The following is a 17,577-nucleotide window of genomic DNA, read 5'->3' as shown; positions in this document are numbered from 1 at the left end:
GTATATATATTTTTTTTAATCTAAAAAAATAAAATAAAATAAAATGTGCGTTAATTGCGTCAAAATATTTTAGTGCGTTAAGGCGGCCAAATTAATCGCATAGATTAACGTGTTAACGCTGACAGCCCTAATATATATATGTATATATATAAATATATAAATATGTATATATTTACAGACATATATATATAAATATGAATATATTTACAGACATATATATATATTTATATTGGATCTACAGATATATATCAAGTCAAGTCTTTTATTGTCAGATGCACAGAATGACACAGGATCAGACTGGGCACTGAAATTCTTGGGACAAGGCACCACAACAACTACCATAGCAAACATAATATAACATAACATAACATGACATACACTCTGTACAAGTACTCTGAACGTAATACTAACATATATACGTGTAACACAATATATAGATATATATATATATTTATAGACATATATATTTATATTGGATCTATATATATATTTATTTAGATTCATATGCATATATTTACAGACATATATATATATTGGAATTTGAATGTATTTATTTAGATCCATCTCTCTCTATATATATATATATATATATATATATATCCTGTATCCATCCTTATGACAGTGAAGCTGAAACTAACAAAATATAAATATACATATTTATTTATTTTGTTCCTATGTAATGCTTGACTAAAGTGTATCACAATTATTCCTTGATTTGGGATCAATGACTAATATACATCCATCTATCAATCTACCATTTAAATGTAACATGTATTTATATGTAGTGTTTGTGTGTGCGAGCGCGGTTATGGAAAAAGGAGCGTGAACATTTGAGGTTATATTAGATTTTCCGCCCCCTTTTATCTTCTTTCATTCTTTCTTTCTTTTTTTACGACTTCTTGAATGTGCAAGATCAACTTCCTGAATTGCTCTCTTCCTCTTTAAAAGACCAAATTGCGTGTGTCTATGTGTATGCCGAGACAGAGGCAGAGAGCGAGAGAGGCAGAGAGAGAGAGAGAGAGAGAGAGAGAGAGACAGAGGCAGAGAGGGAGGGAGATTATGGAATGCTGTGATGTCATCAGCCCAGTCATACACACAAAGACAAGGAGGACCCAGCCGCTCTGACTCTCTCAGCTTAGTTCGCTCTGCAGTGGAGCGGCTGTCTACATCCCACTGTGAGTACTCCTCTCTCTCTCTCTCTCTCACCCCTTTGTGTTCTCTCTCTCACATATACGTACTCCCCCTCTCCCCCTGTTTCCTTCTCTGCACCCTTCACTCTGTTTCGTGGCCACATCTGTATTCCACCAGTGCGATACTTCTCGGCTTTCTTTCCCTCCAAGTGTGCCGCTAGTGTGTGTGTGCGTGTGTGTGTGTGTGTGTGTGTGTGTGTGTGTGTGTGTGTGTGTGTGGTAGCCATTGTTTAACTACCCGCTGTGATTGGAGGAGTCCATCGCAATCTCCTTGTTAGAGGAACCGGCTCACGCCGCCCCGTGGCCTGAAGAGCCGCTTGTTGTTTGTTTGTTTTTTACAAGAAACTGTTAAAATGGAGCTGCTATCTCACGGGAGGGGGGGGGGGGGGGGGGAGGAACAGGGGTTTTGGGGAATGGATGTGTGGAGAGGAGGAGGAGGAAGAGGAGGAGGAGGGAGGTGGGCCAGCGATGACAGAAACAGTCCTTTTTGGAATCTCCTCCCATTCTGAGGCCACAGTGTCAGTTTGGAAACAGGGTTCGGGCTTCTTCCGTGTTCACGGAGGCAGGGAGGGACGGCGCAGCCGCCTGAAACGGACTGAAACAGACTCAAACGGACTCAAACGGACTGAAACAGACTTTCTGAAGAAACAAGGAAGGGGAAAAAAGTAGGGGAGATCGAGAAACACTTAGGACATGAGAAGAAGAATAAAAGAAGAATCTACAACGTAATCCTCCGATTGTCCGCCTCAACTGTTTCCTGTTTTCTCTCTAGTAGAAAGTCCCGACGATGACCTCCGAAGACAAAGAAGCGCTGACGTCCCAGTAGGCCGGGGGGAAAACATCACCACCACACGCACGGATGAGCTCGTACCGACGTGTGTGTGTGTGTGAGTGTGTGTGTGAGGATGAAGAGCGAACGCCAGTGATTTCCAGGACGAAGATAAGTCTCCTACCGGACGACATGAGGCTCTAAAAGCGACGCGAAGAAGCCGCCGCCGCGTGGTGCCCGAGAGGGGCAGCGACCTCCACCCCCCCCCCCCCACCACCACCACCACCACCACCCGCCGCCATGCTGCAGCAGATCCTGACGGACATGTACATCGACCCCGACATGCTGAACGCCCTCAACGAGGACCAGAAGAAGACGCTGTTCCTGAAGATGCGCCAGGAGCAGGTCCGCCGCTGGAAGGAGCGGGAGGAGGGCGGCGGCGACGACCGGGACGGCGAGGGAAAGAGGGCGGCGCCGAGGAAAGGTAAACCGAAACCCACGCGTGACCTTTGAACTGTAGTTCAAAAGCGCCAAGCCGCTCCACATCGATGTGTTTACGCGACGCACGGACACCAGAGTGTTCACGACGCCGCTCTCCTCTTTCACATCCAAAGTCATGAACAATTACGGCGGACGCGACGGGTTCGTGTTGACGCCGCGCTCGCGGCTAACGCTAACATTTACACGAGCGAAGTGAAGTGTATACGTGTTGCGGTAAGATGACATATCACTCTGAGAGGATGTCCGAAAAACAAGTGTGTTTTAAAGAAGCGCCGGCGTGATCCATTTAATTAAATTTATTTTCATTTTATTTCATTTAATGTCATTTAATTTCATTTAATTATATTTGTTTAAAAAAAATTTCTTCTTGTTTTTAATTTAATTTATATGATGTCATTTATTTTTATTTAATTTAATTATATATTCTTTCATTTTTTCTTCTTCTTTTTTTTCATTTAATTTAATTTAATTTAATATGATGTCATTTATTATAATTTAATTTAATTTAATGTAATTTATTTATTTATTTGAACACGTTAATCAACCCAGGGCTAACTTAGTCCTAGCTAACGCCACATTCCCACCGTAGTCCCTGTGGCCAGATAGAAAACGGTTAATCACGAGAACATCATCAAAAGCCATAAACACTCTATTCCAGATGAGCGGGGGGGAACTGGATGCAAAGCTCGCCGCTCTCGTCTCGTTTAGACGTTGTTTCTGTTCCCCGTCGCGGTAAATTAGAGAAGTCAGGGGAGGATATTCAAAACATTCAGATGGAGAGAAGCACGCGGGTCGAGAGAGAGGAGGAGGAAGTGCGGCGGCTGCCAGGAAGTGTCCTTCACAACGACCTGAAACTCTGTTTCTCCTGGAACCGGTTCGACGCTCCGTGTTCAGAAATCTCGCCCGTCTGCATTCATCTCTAAGTATTACGGAGGAGCGTGCGTCTGACGTAATAACCCGTTTCTATTTTTAAACTCCTACTGGAAAGCCAAAACCGAGGAGGGTTTGAACATTGCGTTTTTGACGGGGGGGGGTGTTGCATCAGTCACGTGACCCGTCTCGTCCCGAGCGACAACGGAAGCGCTTCATGAGAGGACGGCGCTCTTTATTTTTCGTTTTGAATATCTCTTGACGACCGGCGAGGCCGGACGGAGGCGTGCGGGCGGAGGTCACGTGACCACGCGGGGGAAGAGACGGTGGAGGGTTTGCGTTGTTGTTGTTGGATTTATTTATTTATCTTCGCCGTTAAAAATAAAAACAGGAAGTGAGTTAAGACTCAAACAATCGGCGCAGGGAGCGAGGACAGGAAGCATGCGGGGAATGCAAACGACAGAGAGAGAGAGAGAGAGAGAGAGAGAGAGAGAGAGAGAGAGAAACGGCCTTGTGGCATGACGTTAACAGTTTTAAGCCTTTTTGACCTTTTTTGGTTATGGCATGCCGTTGTGGTAATGTGTGTTGATGCACTCTGACCCATGACTACATGCTGCAGTGTGTGTGTGTGTGTGTGTGTGTGTGTGTGTGTGTGTGTGTGTGTGTGTGTGTGTGTGAACTGGTGACACTCACATGAGGCGGAGACACATGGATTTTCAGAGGAGTTACTTCTGTCAATTCAGGCCCATTCATTGGTTGAGGTTTTAAGGCGGTATTTGCCATTTGTGCCGATACACCAACAGTTCAGACGCTTCGGAAATCCAGCGCGGCCTCTCCGAGTCCACGGTCGAGAAATAATTCAATTAAATTTCAGTTTATTTTATGTGCAGCCCAATTTCACAGATTACGAATTTGCCTCAGTGGGGTTCACAACCGGCACGACATACGACACCCCTGACCTTTGACCTCAGGAAAAACTCCCAAGAAATAGAAAAAAAAACTCTTTCACAGGAAAAGAAAGGGAAGAAACCTTCAGGAGAGCAACAGAGGAGGAAATGCGAGTAAAATAAGAAAGAAAAAATACAAAATATAAAAAGAAACACCATTTAATAGGTGGTAATATGTAGAAGAACAAGAAAGGTGTTGGTATGTACCGTTTTAAATAACAGATAGTCATAATATGTCGCATATTGCTCATGATAAGTGTCCCTTTACTCAGCTGGCGGGGTTCATCTCCCCCGCCAGAGGGTGTTGTTGTTGTTGTTGTTGTAGCTCGTCACTGGCTCGGCGAGGTGTCGTCCCGGTATGTTCCGCCTCAGGACGACCCGGAGAACCCGTTCCCTGTGAAAACACGTTGAACTGTTCCACGTCAGCTGGCTCCTCGACAACGGTGGCGGAACAATGGCCCGACGCCACGAGACCGTGGTGCTGTCTTAAGTTTATTAAAACCCTCTCAGTGGGGGGGGGGCCCGGGGCCCACAGCTGAGGCTCCGGTCGGTCCGGCCGCCTCGAGAACATGAAACTAACCGTCACTACATGACCTGAGAGGATTTGTCTCGATGCAGGACTGAAAGAAATGATTCCCGACTTGTTAAGATCCTGGAGGTCAGAGAAAGAAGGCGATGGAAGCATGACGTGGGATTTTAAATTAAAAGTGAGCTCGATTTGGGCCGATGAAAAGGACCCGAGGGTGCAGGGAGGAAGTAGTTTTACAATATGAGTTTCATAGAGTCACTTCCTTTGTCATGTGTCAGCTGTATGGCACACATGATGTGAAGAGTCACGTGTATTTAAGTGTATTTAAGTGTATTTAAAGTGAAGAGGTAGATGTATTTAAGTCTATTTAATTGTATTTAAGTGTATTTAAAGTGAAGAGTTAGATATATTTAAGTGTATTTAAGTGTATTTAAAGTGAAGAGTTATTTGTATTTAAGTCTATTTAGGTGTATTTAAAGTGAAGAGTTGGATGTATTTAAGTGTATTTAAAGTGAAGAGTTAGATGTATTTAAGTCTATTTAGGTGTATTTAAAGTGAAGAGTTAGATGTATTTAAGTCTATTTAGGTGTATTTAAAGTGAAGAGTTAGATGTATTTAAGTCTATTTAGGTGTATTTAAAGTGAAGAGTTAGATGTATTTAAGTGTATTTAAAGTGAAGAGTTAGATGTATTTAAGTCTATTTAGGTGTATTTAAAGTGAAGAGTTAGATGTATTTAAGTCTATTTAATTGTATTCAAGTCTATTTAGGTGTATTTAAAGTTAAGAGTTAGATGTATTTAAGTGTATTTAATGTGAAGAGTTAGATGTATTTAAGTCTATTTAATTGTATTTAAGTCTATTTAGGTGTATTTAAAGTGAAGAGTTAGATGTATTTAAGTCTATTTAGGTGTATTTAAAGTGAAGAGTTAGATGTATATTTAAGTCTATTTAATTGTATTTAAGTCTATTTAAGTGTATTAAAGTGAAGAGTTAGATGTATATTTAAGTCTATTTAAGTTACGGGTTAGGTGTATTTAAGTGTATTTAATAGGGATGCACCGATCTGATCGGCGCCGATCCATATCGGCCGATATTGCCATTATCGGTTTTGATCGGCGTTCTCAAAACGGCCGATCAGATGACGTAACATCTGCGAGAACTATCAGACGTTTCAATCGCCGCGCATCGCAACGGAGACGATGCGCCCGGCGAGGGCCGCAGAGTGAGAGGTCCACGAGGGGATCCTCACCACCGAGCGGCGTCCCCGTCCCCCGAGTTGAATCACTGCGTGTCACACACACTCACATGTCTGCCCCTAGAGACTGATGCTCACGGTAAACGCATTCGATCCGGAGCGCGCGAGGGTTTTGATAACGTTAGCGGAAGGATTTATGTGACAACTTCCGGTTTTGCAAAGTTAGCGGAAAGAACCACGTGAAACAACATCCGTTTTTCAAAATAAGATGTCAACAAATCATACACTAACATATAAAAGTAAACAATGAACTGATTTTGTATCTTTATAGATCGTTTCTGAGATTTAGCTTAAATTATGCTAACATTAAAAAAATGTTACTGTACCAAGGAAGAGTTTATAAAAATAAGTCAGACTTTTGTATGTTAAAAAAAGTCCTGTAAATAGATTTCCCCAAGAGTTCCAGGAAATGAATAATGCAGATGTGTTCCATACATATCTGAAATCCCCTACAATAGCAATCAAACAATTTTAATGTATCAATTAGGACATTTTTCAAAGTAAAAGTCCTAAATGTTTAAAGAAATCTGTAATTTCTTTAATGTTTGAGTTGCTTTATATATGTATTTCCTCATAGTCATAGGCAATAATGCTACACAATAAATAGAATGCTTCAATCGACACCGTGATCGGTGATCGGTATTATCGGTGATCGGCAGGTACTGATTTCAGTGATCGGTGATCGGCACAAAAAACCTGATCGTGCATCTCTAGTATTTAAGTATATTTACGTCTATTTAAGTCTATTTAAGTCTATTTAAGTTACGGGTTAGGTGTATTTAAGTGTATTAAAGTGTATTTAAGTTACGGGTTAGGTGTATTTAAGTCTATTTAAGTCTATTTAAGTTACGGGTTAGGTGTATTTAAGTGTATTAAAGTGTATTTAAGTTACGGGTTAGGTGTATTTAAGTGTATTAAAGTGTATTTAAGTTTCGGGTTTGGTGTATTTAAGTGTATTTAAGTATATTTACGTCTATTTAAGTGTATTTAAGTTACGGGTTTGGTGTATTTCAGGATATTTAAGTGTATTTAGGTGTAACTAAGTGATGTGCAGGGCAGTGACCTGAAGGGACCTGTCCTGGGTGACGGGGTCAGGGGGCTGAACTCTGACTCCGTGCTCCCGGTTGTGTCGCCCCTGCAGCCAACAGGAAGAGCGTGAGCTGGCTGCTGGGGCACGATGGCGACGTGGCGGTCATCGTCATCGGGGAGCTGGACGAGCTGAGCTCCAAATTCATCTGCTCGGGATTCGGAGAGAAGAAGACGCCGAGTCTCCAGAACACTGCACAGTAATATACACGTTATAATAACACAGTGGACAATATGTCACATGGAAAAATACATATTTATGTTTTTTTGTTCAATCAGATTTTTTATTCATTTCCTTTTCTTGATATGCATATGAACAAGAAAAGATGTGCACACTACACGTAGATACACGAGAATATAATCATACACGATAAAGTATAAATAAAATATATTAATATGAATAAGGGTCAACATGTCAATACCTACACAGATATTGATATATTTATATATGTATATACATATGTATATATGTATATATATATAAGTTTATATACTGTATATATGTATATATATGTATATTTATATATGTGTATATATAAGCTAAATACATATTGATATATATATACATATATTTATATATATATATTTATATATGTATATATATATATATACATATATATATGTATATATAAGCTTATATATATACAAGCTTATATATATTTAAGCTTATATATACAAATGTATATATACATATATATGTATATATATATATTTATATATATGTATATATATATTTTTATATATATGTATATATAAGCTTATATATATACAAGCTTATATATATTTAAGCTTATATATACATATATATATATAAACATACAAATATACCCAAATTTAAACATAAATACATATTATGGATTACTCCCCCCTTTAAACATCTCCATATATTCTCCAAGTGAATGTATTATATTATGATACATGTACATATACCAGGCCGTTGTGTTTCCTGGGTCATGATGGTGGTTTATGAAAGACACTCTGGCTCATTTATGAAGAGATATTTGATTGGTTGTGTTTCTGTTTGGCAGCCATCAACCCGTCCTGAAGAGCTGGAGACAGAACACAGAACCGGTCAGAACCGAAAGCGAGAACCTCCCTCCAAACACACAACCTGGGATCTCACTGAGTTTAAAGGTGTGTGTCTCTTTCTCTGGAACCCAAATCCTTTTGTGTGTCATGATTCTCACGCTGAGACAATTTCATATTTTGTATTGCTTCTGTTTATTATGTTATTTCTGTGAATTGACCCTGGCCTCTTCTTATTAGATCAAACAAAATAACCCAAATATAGCAAGATCCTTATCCTGTTCGCTGGGTTGATTAAACAAGTTACCACTATATATACATATCTAAAAATATAAATGAATACAAATATATATATAAATAAATATATATACATATATATATATTAATATATATATACATATATATATATTAAAATATATATTTATATATATTTATATTTATTTATATATAAATATATATATATTTCTATATATAAATATATTTATATATATTTAATATATATATATATATTTATATATATATATATATGAATGTGAAGATATAATTAGACCGCAATAGATAGATAGTAAAAGATTGACATATGAATGTAAATCACTAGACAGAGCGACTCACGCCAAAGAGTAAACAATAACATTATCTTCATGTAAGTCAAGTTATCTTTTCCTGAACCTCTGAGAGTGATTTTGTCACCTGTGCCTAACAGCCATTATTTTTTTAAAGACCCTATGCATGTAACAAGACAATTCTTTACGCTATCGTAGCTTGAGTCTCCTCTGGCCTGACCGTGATGGTCTTTTGGGTCACATGACCTTCATGCATCATCACACTCACTGCACATCTAAATAGTCCACTTATCATTATGCAATATGTATTATGTGTATGATGAAGTCTTACTTAACTTCCCTGTTTATTAAAGTATAAGTGACTCAAAGTTCAGGAGGATGACGTGTGTCCTCACGTCTCCCTCTCTCTCTCTCCCTCTCTCTCTCTCTGCCTCCAGGGCAAGTGTGAGGAGACGAGCGCCTCACTCCCTCTGCCGGTGAGTCGGCGCCACTGCGCCCTGTGTTCTGGGGGGAGGGGGGTAACACTGGTGTAATGTCTCCGTTGAACCCACAGGTGTCAGTGAGTGCGCATCCATCCTCACCTCCAGAAACAGAAAAGGTATTTATGAACCCAAGTCATTTGTCCTCTTCTCTCTTCTTCTTTATCGTCGTTAGAGCCTCTATTGCTCTCGGTAAACACTCTGGATGGCGTATAAAGCTAAATATCTCTTCATGCTCTGGTGTTGTCTGCACCGAGGAACACATTCTGAGAACAGGTGTGAGTCACAGCGTGCACATCCACTCTGAGACGTGGCTTCAGGGTGTCGACGTGTGTTTCCATGGCGTCCCCACCCTCTGTGAGGAACAGGAAATGGTGGTCGGGCCAGCTGTCGCCTCACTCGCAGCCTCTCTGCAGATCGTCTTTCCTCCCTCCCTCTCTCTCTCTCTCTCTCTCTCTCTCTCTCTCTCTCTCTCTCTCTCTCTCCATGGGGGGAACAGCTGAACTGAACTCTCCTCCCATTGGCTCCATCATAGCTCGGGTTGTCTGGGGAGAATACGCATCTCCACCGTCTCTTCCTGTGCACACGTGCACGCTCCTGTGTGTGTGTGTGTGTGTGTGTGTGTGTGTGTGTGTGTGTGTGTGTGTGTGTGTGTGTGTGTGTGTGTGTGTGTGTGTGCGAGCAGGTGAAAGAATAGCCCAATCAGAAGAGGCGAGGCCAGATTTCTGGACTGCCCCCTGGAACAGATGGTTGATGAACCTGATCAGCGAGTTTGAAAACGCCAGAGATGGAGAGAACGCGTCGGGTTGCAGATGGATGGGGTTGTGGGAGAGTCTCTGGAGGGTTCCGTTCCTCCCCTCCTCTTCGCCACACGAGGAGACGTCTCTCCCTCACTTCTTATATATCAATATATATACCAGACTCTCCCTATTCTACGGGGCCTCAAACGCATCGCAGGCTAACCCGTGACGACCCACACCCTGAGGTGGTTTGGCCAGTCCGACCGCCTGAGCCTCTTCAGGTTCATGATCCGGTTGAGCGTCTTAGTACCGAGCACACGGAACTATGGAGGAGCCACCTGGAACCGAAAAGGGTTCTTCAGAGGGATGTCATAGGAGAACCACATGGTTCCATGAAGAACCTTTCAACCCAGGGTTCTTCAAAGAACCATTCCTTAAAGAGATCTTCAAATAACCTATTAAGTTGTCTCAAAGAATCTTAAAAAATGGTTCTTTAAGAAGAACCTTTCAACCCAGGGTTCTTTAAAGAACCATTTCCTTAAATAGTTCTTCAAATAACCTATTACGGTGTTTTAAAGAACCTTCAAAACATTGTTCTTTCCACAAAGAACCTTTTTAAACCAGGGTTCTCTAAAGAACCATTTCCTTAAAAAGTTCTTCAAAGAACCTATAATAGTGCCTCAAAGGACCTTAAAACATGGTTATTGAAGGCACCATTTCTGGTCCCACAAAGAACCTTTCAGCGCAGGGTTCTTTAAAGAACCATTTCCTTCAAAAAAATATGAAAATAACCTATTAAGGTGTTTTAAAGAACCTTCAAAAAATGGTTCTTCAAGGCACCATTTCTGGTTCCACAAAGAACCTTTCAAACCTGAGAGGTTCTTCAAAGAACCAATAAAGGAGCCTCAAAGGAAAAAAAAAATCTTCAGTAGGTGATGGTTCTCCGTAGAACCACAAAGCCTCTTAAGGAACCATTTAGGAACCTTTACTTTTCAGTGCGTACAGAGTGACGTGTTCCTGGAACAGGAAATGTCTGATTCTGGTGCTGCAGATATATTAGTGGCTGTTGCTATAGAACCGCGCTGCAGACTCTCCTCCGGTTGATTTAGAGTCTGCCTGAGGGAGGAGGAGGAGGAGGAGGAGGAGGAAGATGAGGAGGAGAGAGAGTGTGAGATTGTTGATTAAGAAGGCGTAAGATCAGAAGGGAAGATTAGCGAGGGCGGCTTGATTTTTCCAAGCCCACCTTATAATTTCCTCCCCCACACATCCGTGGACTCTTAATCAGCGGTCACGGCTCCGCGCGTCATTGGAGGACTGTAATTTGGCGAATGGTTCATCCAATGATTTAATCAAGCGCGACAGTAATCTCCGCCGCGTGTGTGTGTGGATGAGCTGTCGGCACTGATCTCACTCCACCCCCCCCCCCCCCCTCTTCCCTCTGCAGCCCGAGCCGAAGCCGCCCGGTGGGACCGGGGAGACGTCGCTCGCTCCCCCTCAGCCATCCATCTGCAGCCGGCTGCTCGCCAGGGCCAACCAGGTCACGGTGAGACCGGCCGCCGCCGCCGTGGCGCCGGGCTCCATCAACGCCAGACTCGACCCCGCGACTCTGAGTCCGACCGCCACCGCCACGCCGACCCCGACCCCCAGGAGCACCGTCAGGATGGACTCCGGGATCGCCAAAGGGGGTCTGCACTCACAGGAGGCCCAGAAGGCCCCGGAACCTCTCAAAGGGAAAGGTGAGTGTGCAGAGCGCCGCAGGTAGAACGACACGCCGTGACATCATCGGGCAAAACAGAGGAATACAACATTCCTACATGTCCATCGAAGGAGAGCACACCTCCTCACACTGGATGGCTAGTTACATAAGTAGGTAAGTAGGTAGGTAGGTAGGAAGGAAGGAAGGTAGGAAGGTAGGTAGAATGGTAGGTAGGTAGGTAGGAAGGTAGGTGAGATGGTGGGTGGGTGGGTGGGTGGGTGAGATGGTGGGTGGGTGGGTGGGTGGGAGGTAAGTAGGTAGGTAAGTAAGTATTTAGATAGGTAGGTAAGTAGGTAGGTAGGAAGGTAGGTAGAATTGTAGGTAGGTAGGTAGGTAGGTTGGTAGGTAGGTAGGTTGGTAGGTAGGTTGGTAGGTAGGTTGGTAGGAAGGTAGGTAGGTAGGTAGGTAGGTAGGTAGGTAGGTAGGTTGGTAGGTAGGTTGGTAGGAAGGTAGGTAGGTAGGTAGGTAGGTTGGTAGGTAGGTAGGTAGGTAGGTAGGTAGGTAGGTAGGTAGGTAGGTAGGTAGGTAGGTAGGTAGGTAGGTAGGTAGGTAGGTAGGTAGGTAGGTAGGTAGGTAGGTAGGTAGGTGGGTAGGTAGGAAGGTAGGCAGGTAGGTGGTGGTAGGTGGTAGGTGGTAGGTAGGTAGGTAGGTAGGAAGGTAGGTAGGTAGGTAGGTAGGTAGGTAGGTAGGTAGGTAGGTAGGTAGGTAGGTAGGTAGGTAGGTTGGTAGGTAGGTAGGTAGGTAGGTGGTAGGTAGGTAGGTAGGTAGGCAGGTAGGTAGGTAGGTGGGTAGGTAGGTAGGTAGGCAGGTAGGTAGGTAGGTAGGTTGGTGGGTGGGGGTAGGTGGGTGGGTAGGTAGGTAGGGGTGGGTAGGTGTAGGTGGGTGGGTAGGTAGGTAGGTAGGGGTAGGTGGGTGGGTGGGTAGGTGGTTAGGTGGGTGGGTAGGTAGGTAGGTAGGTAGGTGGGTGGGTGGGTAGGTAGGTGGGTGGGTAGGTGGGTAGGTAGGGGTAGGTGGGTGGGTAGGTGGGTAGGTGGGTAGGTAGGTAGGCAGGTGGGTGGGTGGGTAGGTGGGTAGGTAGGTGGGTGGGTAGGTGGGTGGGTGGGTAGGTGGGTTGGTAGGTGGTGGGTAGGTAGGTGGTGGTGGGTAGGTGGGTAGGAAGGTGGGTTGGTGGTAGGTGGGTAGGTAGTGGGTGGGTGGGTAGGTAGGTAGGGGTAGGTAGGTGGGTGGGTAGGGTGGGTGGGTAGGAAGGTGGGTGGGTTGGGTAAGTGGGTGGGTAGGTGGGTGGGTGGGTAGGAAGGTAAGTGGGTGGGTAAGGGAGGTGGGTGGGTAGGGTAGGTGGGTGAGTGGGTAGGATGGGGAGGTGGGTGGGTGAGTGGTGGGTAGGTAGTGGGTAGGTGGGAGGTAGGTGGGTGGGAGGTGGGTAGGTGGAGGTGGTAGGTAGGTAGGGGAGGTAAGTAGGTAGGTAAGTAGGTAGGTAGGGAGGGAGGTAGGGAGGGAGGTAAGTAGGTAGGTAGGGAGGTAGGTAGGGAGGGAGGTAGGGAGGTAGGGAGGGAGGTAGGGAGGTAAGTAGGGAGGTAGGGAGGGACCGCGTAGTGTGCTGTAGTGGTACCGCGTCGCCCCCCCCCCCACACACACCCACCTGTGTGTTTGTTCGCTCAGCTCTTTGTGGGTCAGAGGGGTTGATGGTGGACCGCTGGTCCTTCAGGATGTGTGAGGTGGGAATAAGAAACTCCCCGAACTGCATCAACAGATATGTTATTTTAGTAAATGGGTCACTCAAAATCTTACATTTCTTCTCACATATCCAGTTATCTAACATCATTAATCATCATATTTTTAAATGGTGTTTAAATGATGCTATTGAATGCACAAACAGTGACATGGATGATGTCATCGGGGTTAAACAGCCAATACAGACATGCCTGAAACTGGGATATCCGTAAAATCTGTAACTCCTGTTGTGTGTGTTTTTGTTTAGTTAGTGTTACATATGTCCTGGACTGGTTGAGTAACGTAAAACGATCTGCTTTATTGACCAGTTGATAATAACTGGTCAATAAAGCAGATAATTGTACGTTCATTAAATATCTTCGTCACGCTTTCCCCCAATTTAGTTTAACGACATGGAAAATGAGGTCATGTGTTTTGGTGGGTTGGACACGTTGTTATGGGAATATTCACCTTTAATCATGTCATTTAAATTAGATTTTGATTGTTGGCGTCCACGATGTTGTTCCTTTGTTGTCATTGAAGCAGGAAGAACAAGTCACTTTGTAAAGTGGTGGCAAAATGAACCAATTAACTCATTACAGGCGTTTCATTTTATTGAGTTATTATCATTTTCCACACATTTTTATGCAGATTACCTCTAGTTTGAATGATCATTGTAATTCTGAAAGAATAACCCAATTTCATGCATTGACCCAAACACTCTTTCTCCATGCATCCAGTGACCCAGTTATTTAAAGAAACAAATGTAGTGACGGTGAGCAATAGCACCATCTAGTGGACAACAGTGAAACTGCAGGAGATAAAAAAAAGTGTAGTTGGGTAGAAATCATGATCTCCATAAACCAAAGGTCCCTCTGCTGGAACAATCGTCATCCTACATAATTCACTCAGACAGTAAACACACTGCAACATCAGCTGGAGGCCAACTTATGAGATGACGGTGTAGTTATGTTTTATTTTCACAAAAGCTGAAATGTAAACTAAGATAATTTCAGTATTTGAATATTTTGCGGGAGAGCTGAACGGTTAAAAGTCAGATTAAAAGTCCGTCCTGTCGTCATCTTACTAAGTGGATCATAAACAATAAAAAAGCTTTTTTTTATTGCTTTGAACACGATTTTGAGACGTCGTGCTGGATCGATTACATTTTTATTGAATGTAGTTTGAAATCTATGAAGAAATTGAGACATTATCACTTCAATATTATATATATTTTCCAATTGAGATCCTTTCATTCAGACCCCCCCCCCCCCCCACACACACACACACACACACACACACAGCATGCATGCATGTTTTCTACAGCATCCCAATAGCTGAATTAATTTTGAACATTTATGCCAATTTATTGTAGTTTTTGAAGGCCACGGAAAAAAAATCTCTCCAAAAGACGCAAGAGCGCTAACATTCTCTTAATATCATCACCGTGGAAGTATTGGATCACTTTCACACATCACACAAGAATAAAACCCGACGAAAATAACAAAATATACAACTCAAAAAATCATATGTGTTTTTGTGTGTGTGTGTGGCTGGATATGAGACCCCTGGGGGCCACGCCAGGGCAGTAAATAACAGATAAATGAAAGAAAAAAAGGGAAAAAAGAAAGAGAAGAGGAACAGCTGGCGTGGTGGGAGTGGAGGTGGGCCGATATGTATTCATGTGTCTTGACTGTGGACAAAATAAAATAGGGACAGAGCGTCCGTCCTCGATAATGGCAGGAAGCCCGACCCAGGGGGAGGGGCTGGGGGGGGGGGAATCCTGCTTCCTGTGAGGAGGAAGAGGAAGAGGAGCCCAATAATCTGCATTGGTGACGCTGGTTTTCATGCACAAGTGGACTAAACTTGAACTCCTGAGAAGTGGGAGAGCGTGACCGCGTTGCGTGTCGCTTCATGGAATTTACTCACAGCGACAATTTTCATTTATTATTTATCTATTATATTCAAGATGTATCTTCACGGACAATATTTATTTCCCCAAAACTAAGAAACTCGCACCGAAACGATCCAGATTGATCAACAGCACGACAGGAAAAAGGGAAATTATGTGTTTTAGGATTTTAGGTGTAAATTGCTCATACTTTTACATTAAATACGTCACTTTACGGCCGTCTTGTGAACTTTTAAGCGTTTACGTGTCTTGAAAAAGGCTTTAGTCTATAGCCTAATGCTGGCGTGTTTTGGTATTTTTTGCTAACATCCAAAATTCTCATCGGCTCCCACGTCGAGGGAACTTCTTGGTGTAAAAAAAAAGTCAGCCAGAATAACGTCGTCAGTCACCATGGCGATGGCGAGATGCTTTTTTGCTAGAAAAGATCGCGAAATCGTGAAATAATGTCTTTCTTGGCAGAACGCCCTGAAGGTAAAACTTCTCGTGAGCAAAATGTCCAAAAATTACCAACGAAGTAGAAACGAGCCAATCACAGCACAGCAGCACGAGCTGGAACATTCTTAGATTTTACACTCTCAATAAACTTTTTACAAGTTTTAAATGTTCCACGAGACTGAAGACGAAGGGCTGACACAGTATGAATGAAGTCAGAGCTCATAAGAATAATACGTATTATAAAATCAGAAGTAAAGTTATAGATATTGGCGAGATGTTACTAGGCAGGAAAGAGTTTGAGGTTTTAAGGGATAAAATATGGTTATAATATTATCTAGAGTAATAATTTTTATTGTTGCCTGAAATATAAGATCTTAACTTTAGATATACTTTTTTTTCCATTATTATTATCAGCTTTAAGATGTTTTGATAACAATCAGGTAAAACCTACATTAAATAAAAAGATAAATAGTGGCCTGAAAAAAAAGAAATCAACAAATCATGAAAAATAAATTTAAATAAAACCGAAACAGTGTTTAAATGATTTACTAACTATGAATCCTTTTTCTAGAACTCTTTCCTCTTCAGTGTTTATGACCTGAAGCGTCTTCAGAGCCGTCGACCTCACAGGACGACCTGAGTTACGGCCGCCGTCCTCTCAGCAGGAAGCGCCTCTTTCAGGACGACGTCGTAAACAAACTGAAATGCGTTCCAACCAAACTCCTCGTTCCGGAAAGCTGCGAGGTTTTTATTTAAAAAACATTACATTATAAAGCGTTGCATCGTCTGCACTAAGACGATATCCTACGGGCGGAGCGGAAAACATCGTGGAAAAAGTACCGATGTCCAGCAGCCAGCGGGAGACGCGTTCATAAACCAGGAACCGGCCTTCCTCTCCTCCTCTCCTCCTCTCCTCTCCTCCTCCTCCTCCTCCTCCTCTCCTCCTCCTCCTCCTCTCCTCCTCCTCTCTCCTCCTCCTCCTCTCCTCCTCCTCTCTCTCTCCTCCCTCCTCTCCTCCTCTCTCCTCTCCTCCTCCTCCTCCTCCTCCTCCTCCTCCTCCTCCTCCTCCTCCTCCTCCTCTCCTCCTCCTCCTCCTCCTCCTCCTCCTCTCCTCCTCCTCTCCTCCTCTCCTCCTCCTCCTCCTCCTCCTCCTCCTCCTCCTCCTCCTCCTCCTCCTCCTCCTCCTCTCCTCCTCCTCCTCCTCCTCCCTCTCCTCCTCCTCCTCCTCCTCCTCCTCCTCCTCCTCCTCCTCCTCCTCTCCTCCTCCTCCTCCTCCTCCTCCTCCTCCTCCTCCTCCTCCTCCTCCTCCTCCTCCTCCTCCTCCTCCTCCTCCTCCTCCTCTCTCCTCTCCTCCTCCTCCTCCTCCTCCTCCTCCTCCTCCTCCTCCTCCTCCTCCTCCTCCTCCTCCTCCTCTCTCCTCCCTCCTCCTCCCTCCTCCTCCTCCTCCTCCTCCTCTCCTCCTCCTCCTCCCTCCTCCTCTCCTCCTCCTCCTCCTTCTCCTCCTCCTCCTCCTCTCCTCCTCCTCCTCCTCCTCTCCTCCTCCTCCTCCTCCTCTCCTCCTCCTCCTCCTCCTCCTCCTCTCCCTCCTCCTCCTCCTCCTCCTCTCCTCCTCCTCTCCTCCTCTCCTCCTCCTCTCCTCCTCCTCCTCCTCCTCCTCCTCTCCTCCTCTCCTCTCCTCCTCTCCTCACCTTCAGAGGGAAGGACACACATTCCAGCGTAGCTTCCCGACTCGCGCCCCGGGCGACGCTCAGACGGAGCTGATAAGTGACAGGGGCCCCAAGCCCCCCACACAGGAGCCCCCCCCCCCCA

The 17,577-nt window shown here is 44.0% G+C and overlaps 1 protein-coding gene across 4 annotated transcripts in view; it reads left to right on the top strand.

Annotated features, from left to right (window-relative positions):
• The first annotated feature begins 1,094 nt into the window (after positions 1-1,094).
• Positions 1,095-17,577, top strand: part of zgc:100829 (uncharacterized protein LOC445149 homolog) — a 20,973-nt gene continuing 4,490 nt past the window's right edge. The window contains exons 1-7 of one of the 4 annotated variants that reach the window (XM_056406684.1): positions 1,095-1,175; positions 1,966-2,443; positions 7,203-7,347; positions 8,176-8,281; positions 9,174-9,212; positions 9,290-9,334; positions 11,400-11,691. In XM_056406684.1, the coding sequence (XP_056262659.1) occupies positions 2,260-2,443; positions 7,203-7,347; positions 8,176-8,281; positions 9,174-9,212; positions 9,290-9,334; positions 11,400-11,691 (811 nt within the window). In that variant the 5' untranslated portion in view covers positions 1,095-1,175; positions 1,966-2,259. Of the gene's footprint in view, positions 1,176-1,723; positions 1,856-1,962; positions 2,444-7,202; positions 7,348-8,175; positions 8,282-9,173; positions 9,213-9,289; positions 9,335-11,399; positions 11,692-17,577 lie in introns of those variants that run through there. The other 3 variants (XM_056406675.1, XM_056406702.1, XM_056406692.1) reach the window with 3 other exon arrangements.

The sequence above is a fragment of the Pseudoliparis swirei genome, chromosome 3, assembly GCF_029220125.1.
Source record: "Pseudoliparis swirei isolate HS2019 ecotype Mariana Trench chromosome 3, NWPU_hadal_v1, whole genome shotgun sequence".
In the NCBI taxonomy this organism is placed as follows: Eukaryota; Metazoa; Chordata; class Actinopteri; order Perciformes; family Liparidae; genus Pseudoliparis; species Pseudoliparis swirei.
The sequence above is the reverse complement of the archived record's forward strand: the minus strand, read 5'-3'. Positions and strand labels throughout refer to the sequence as shown.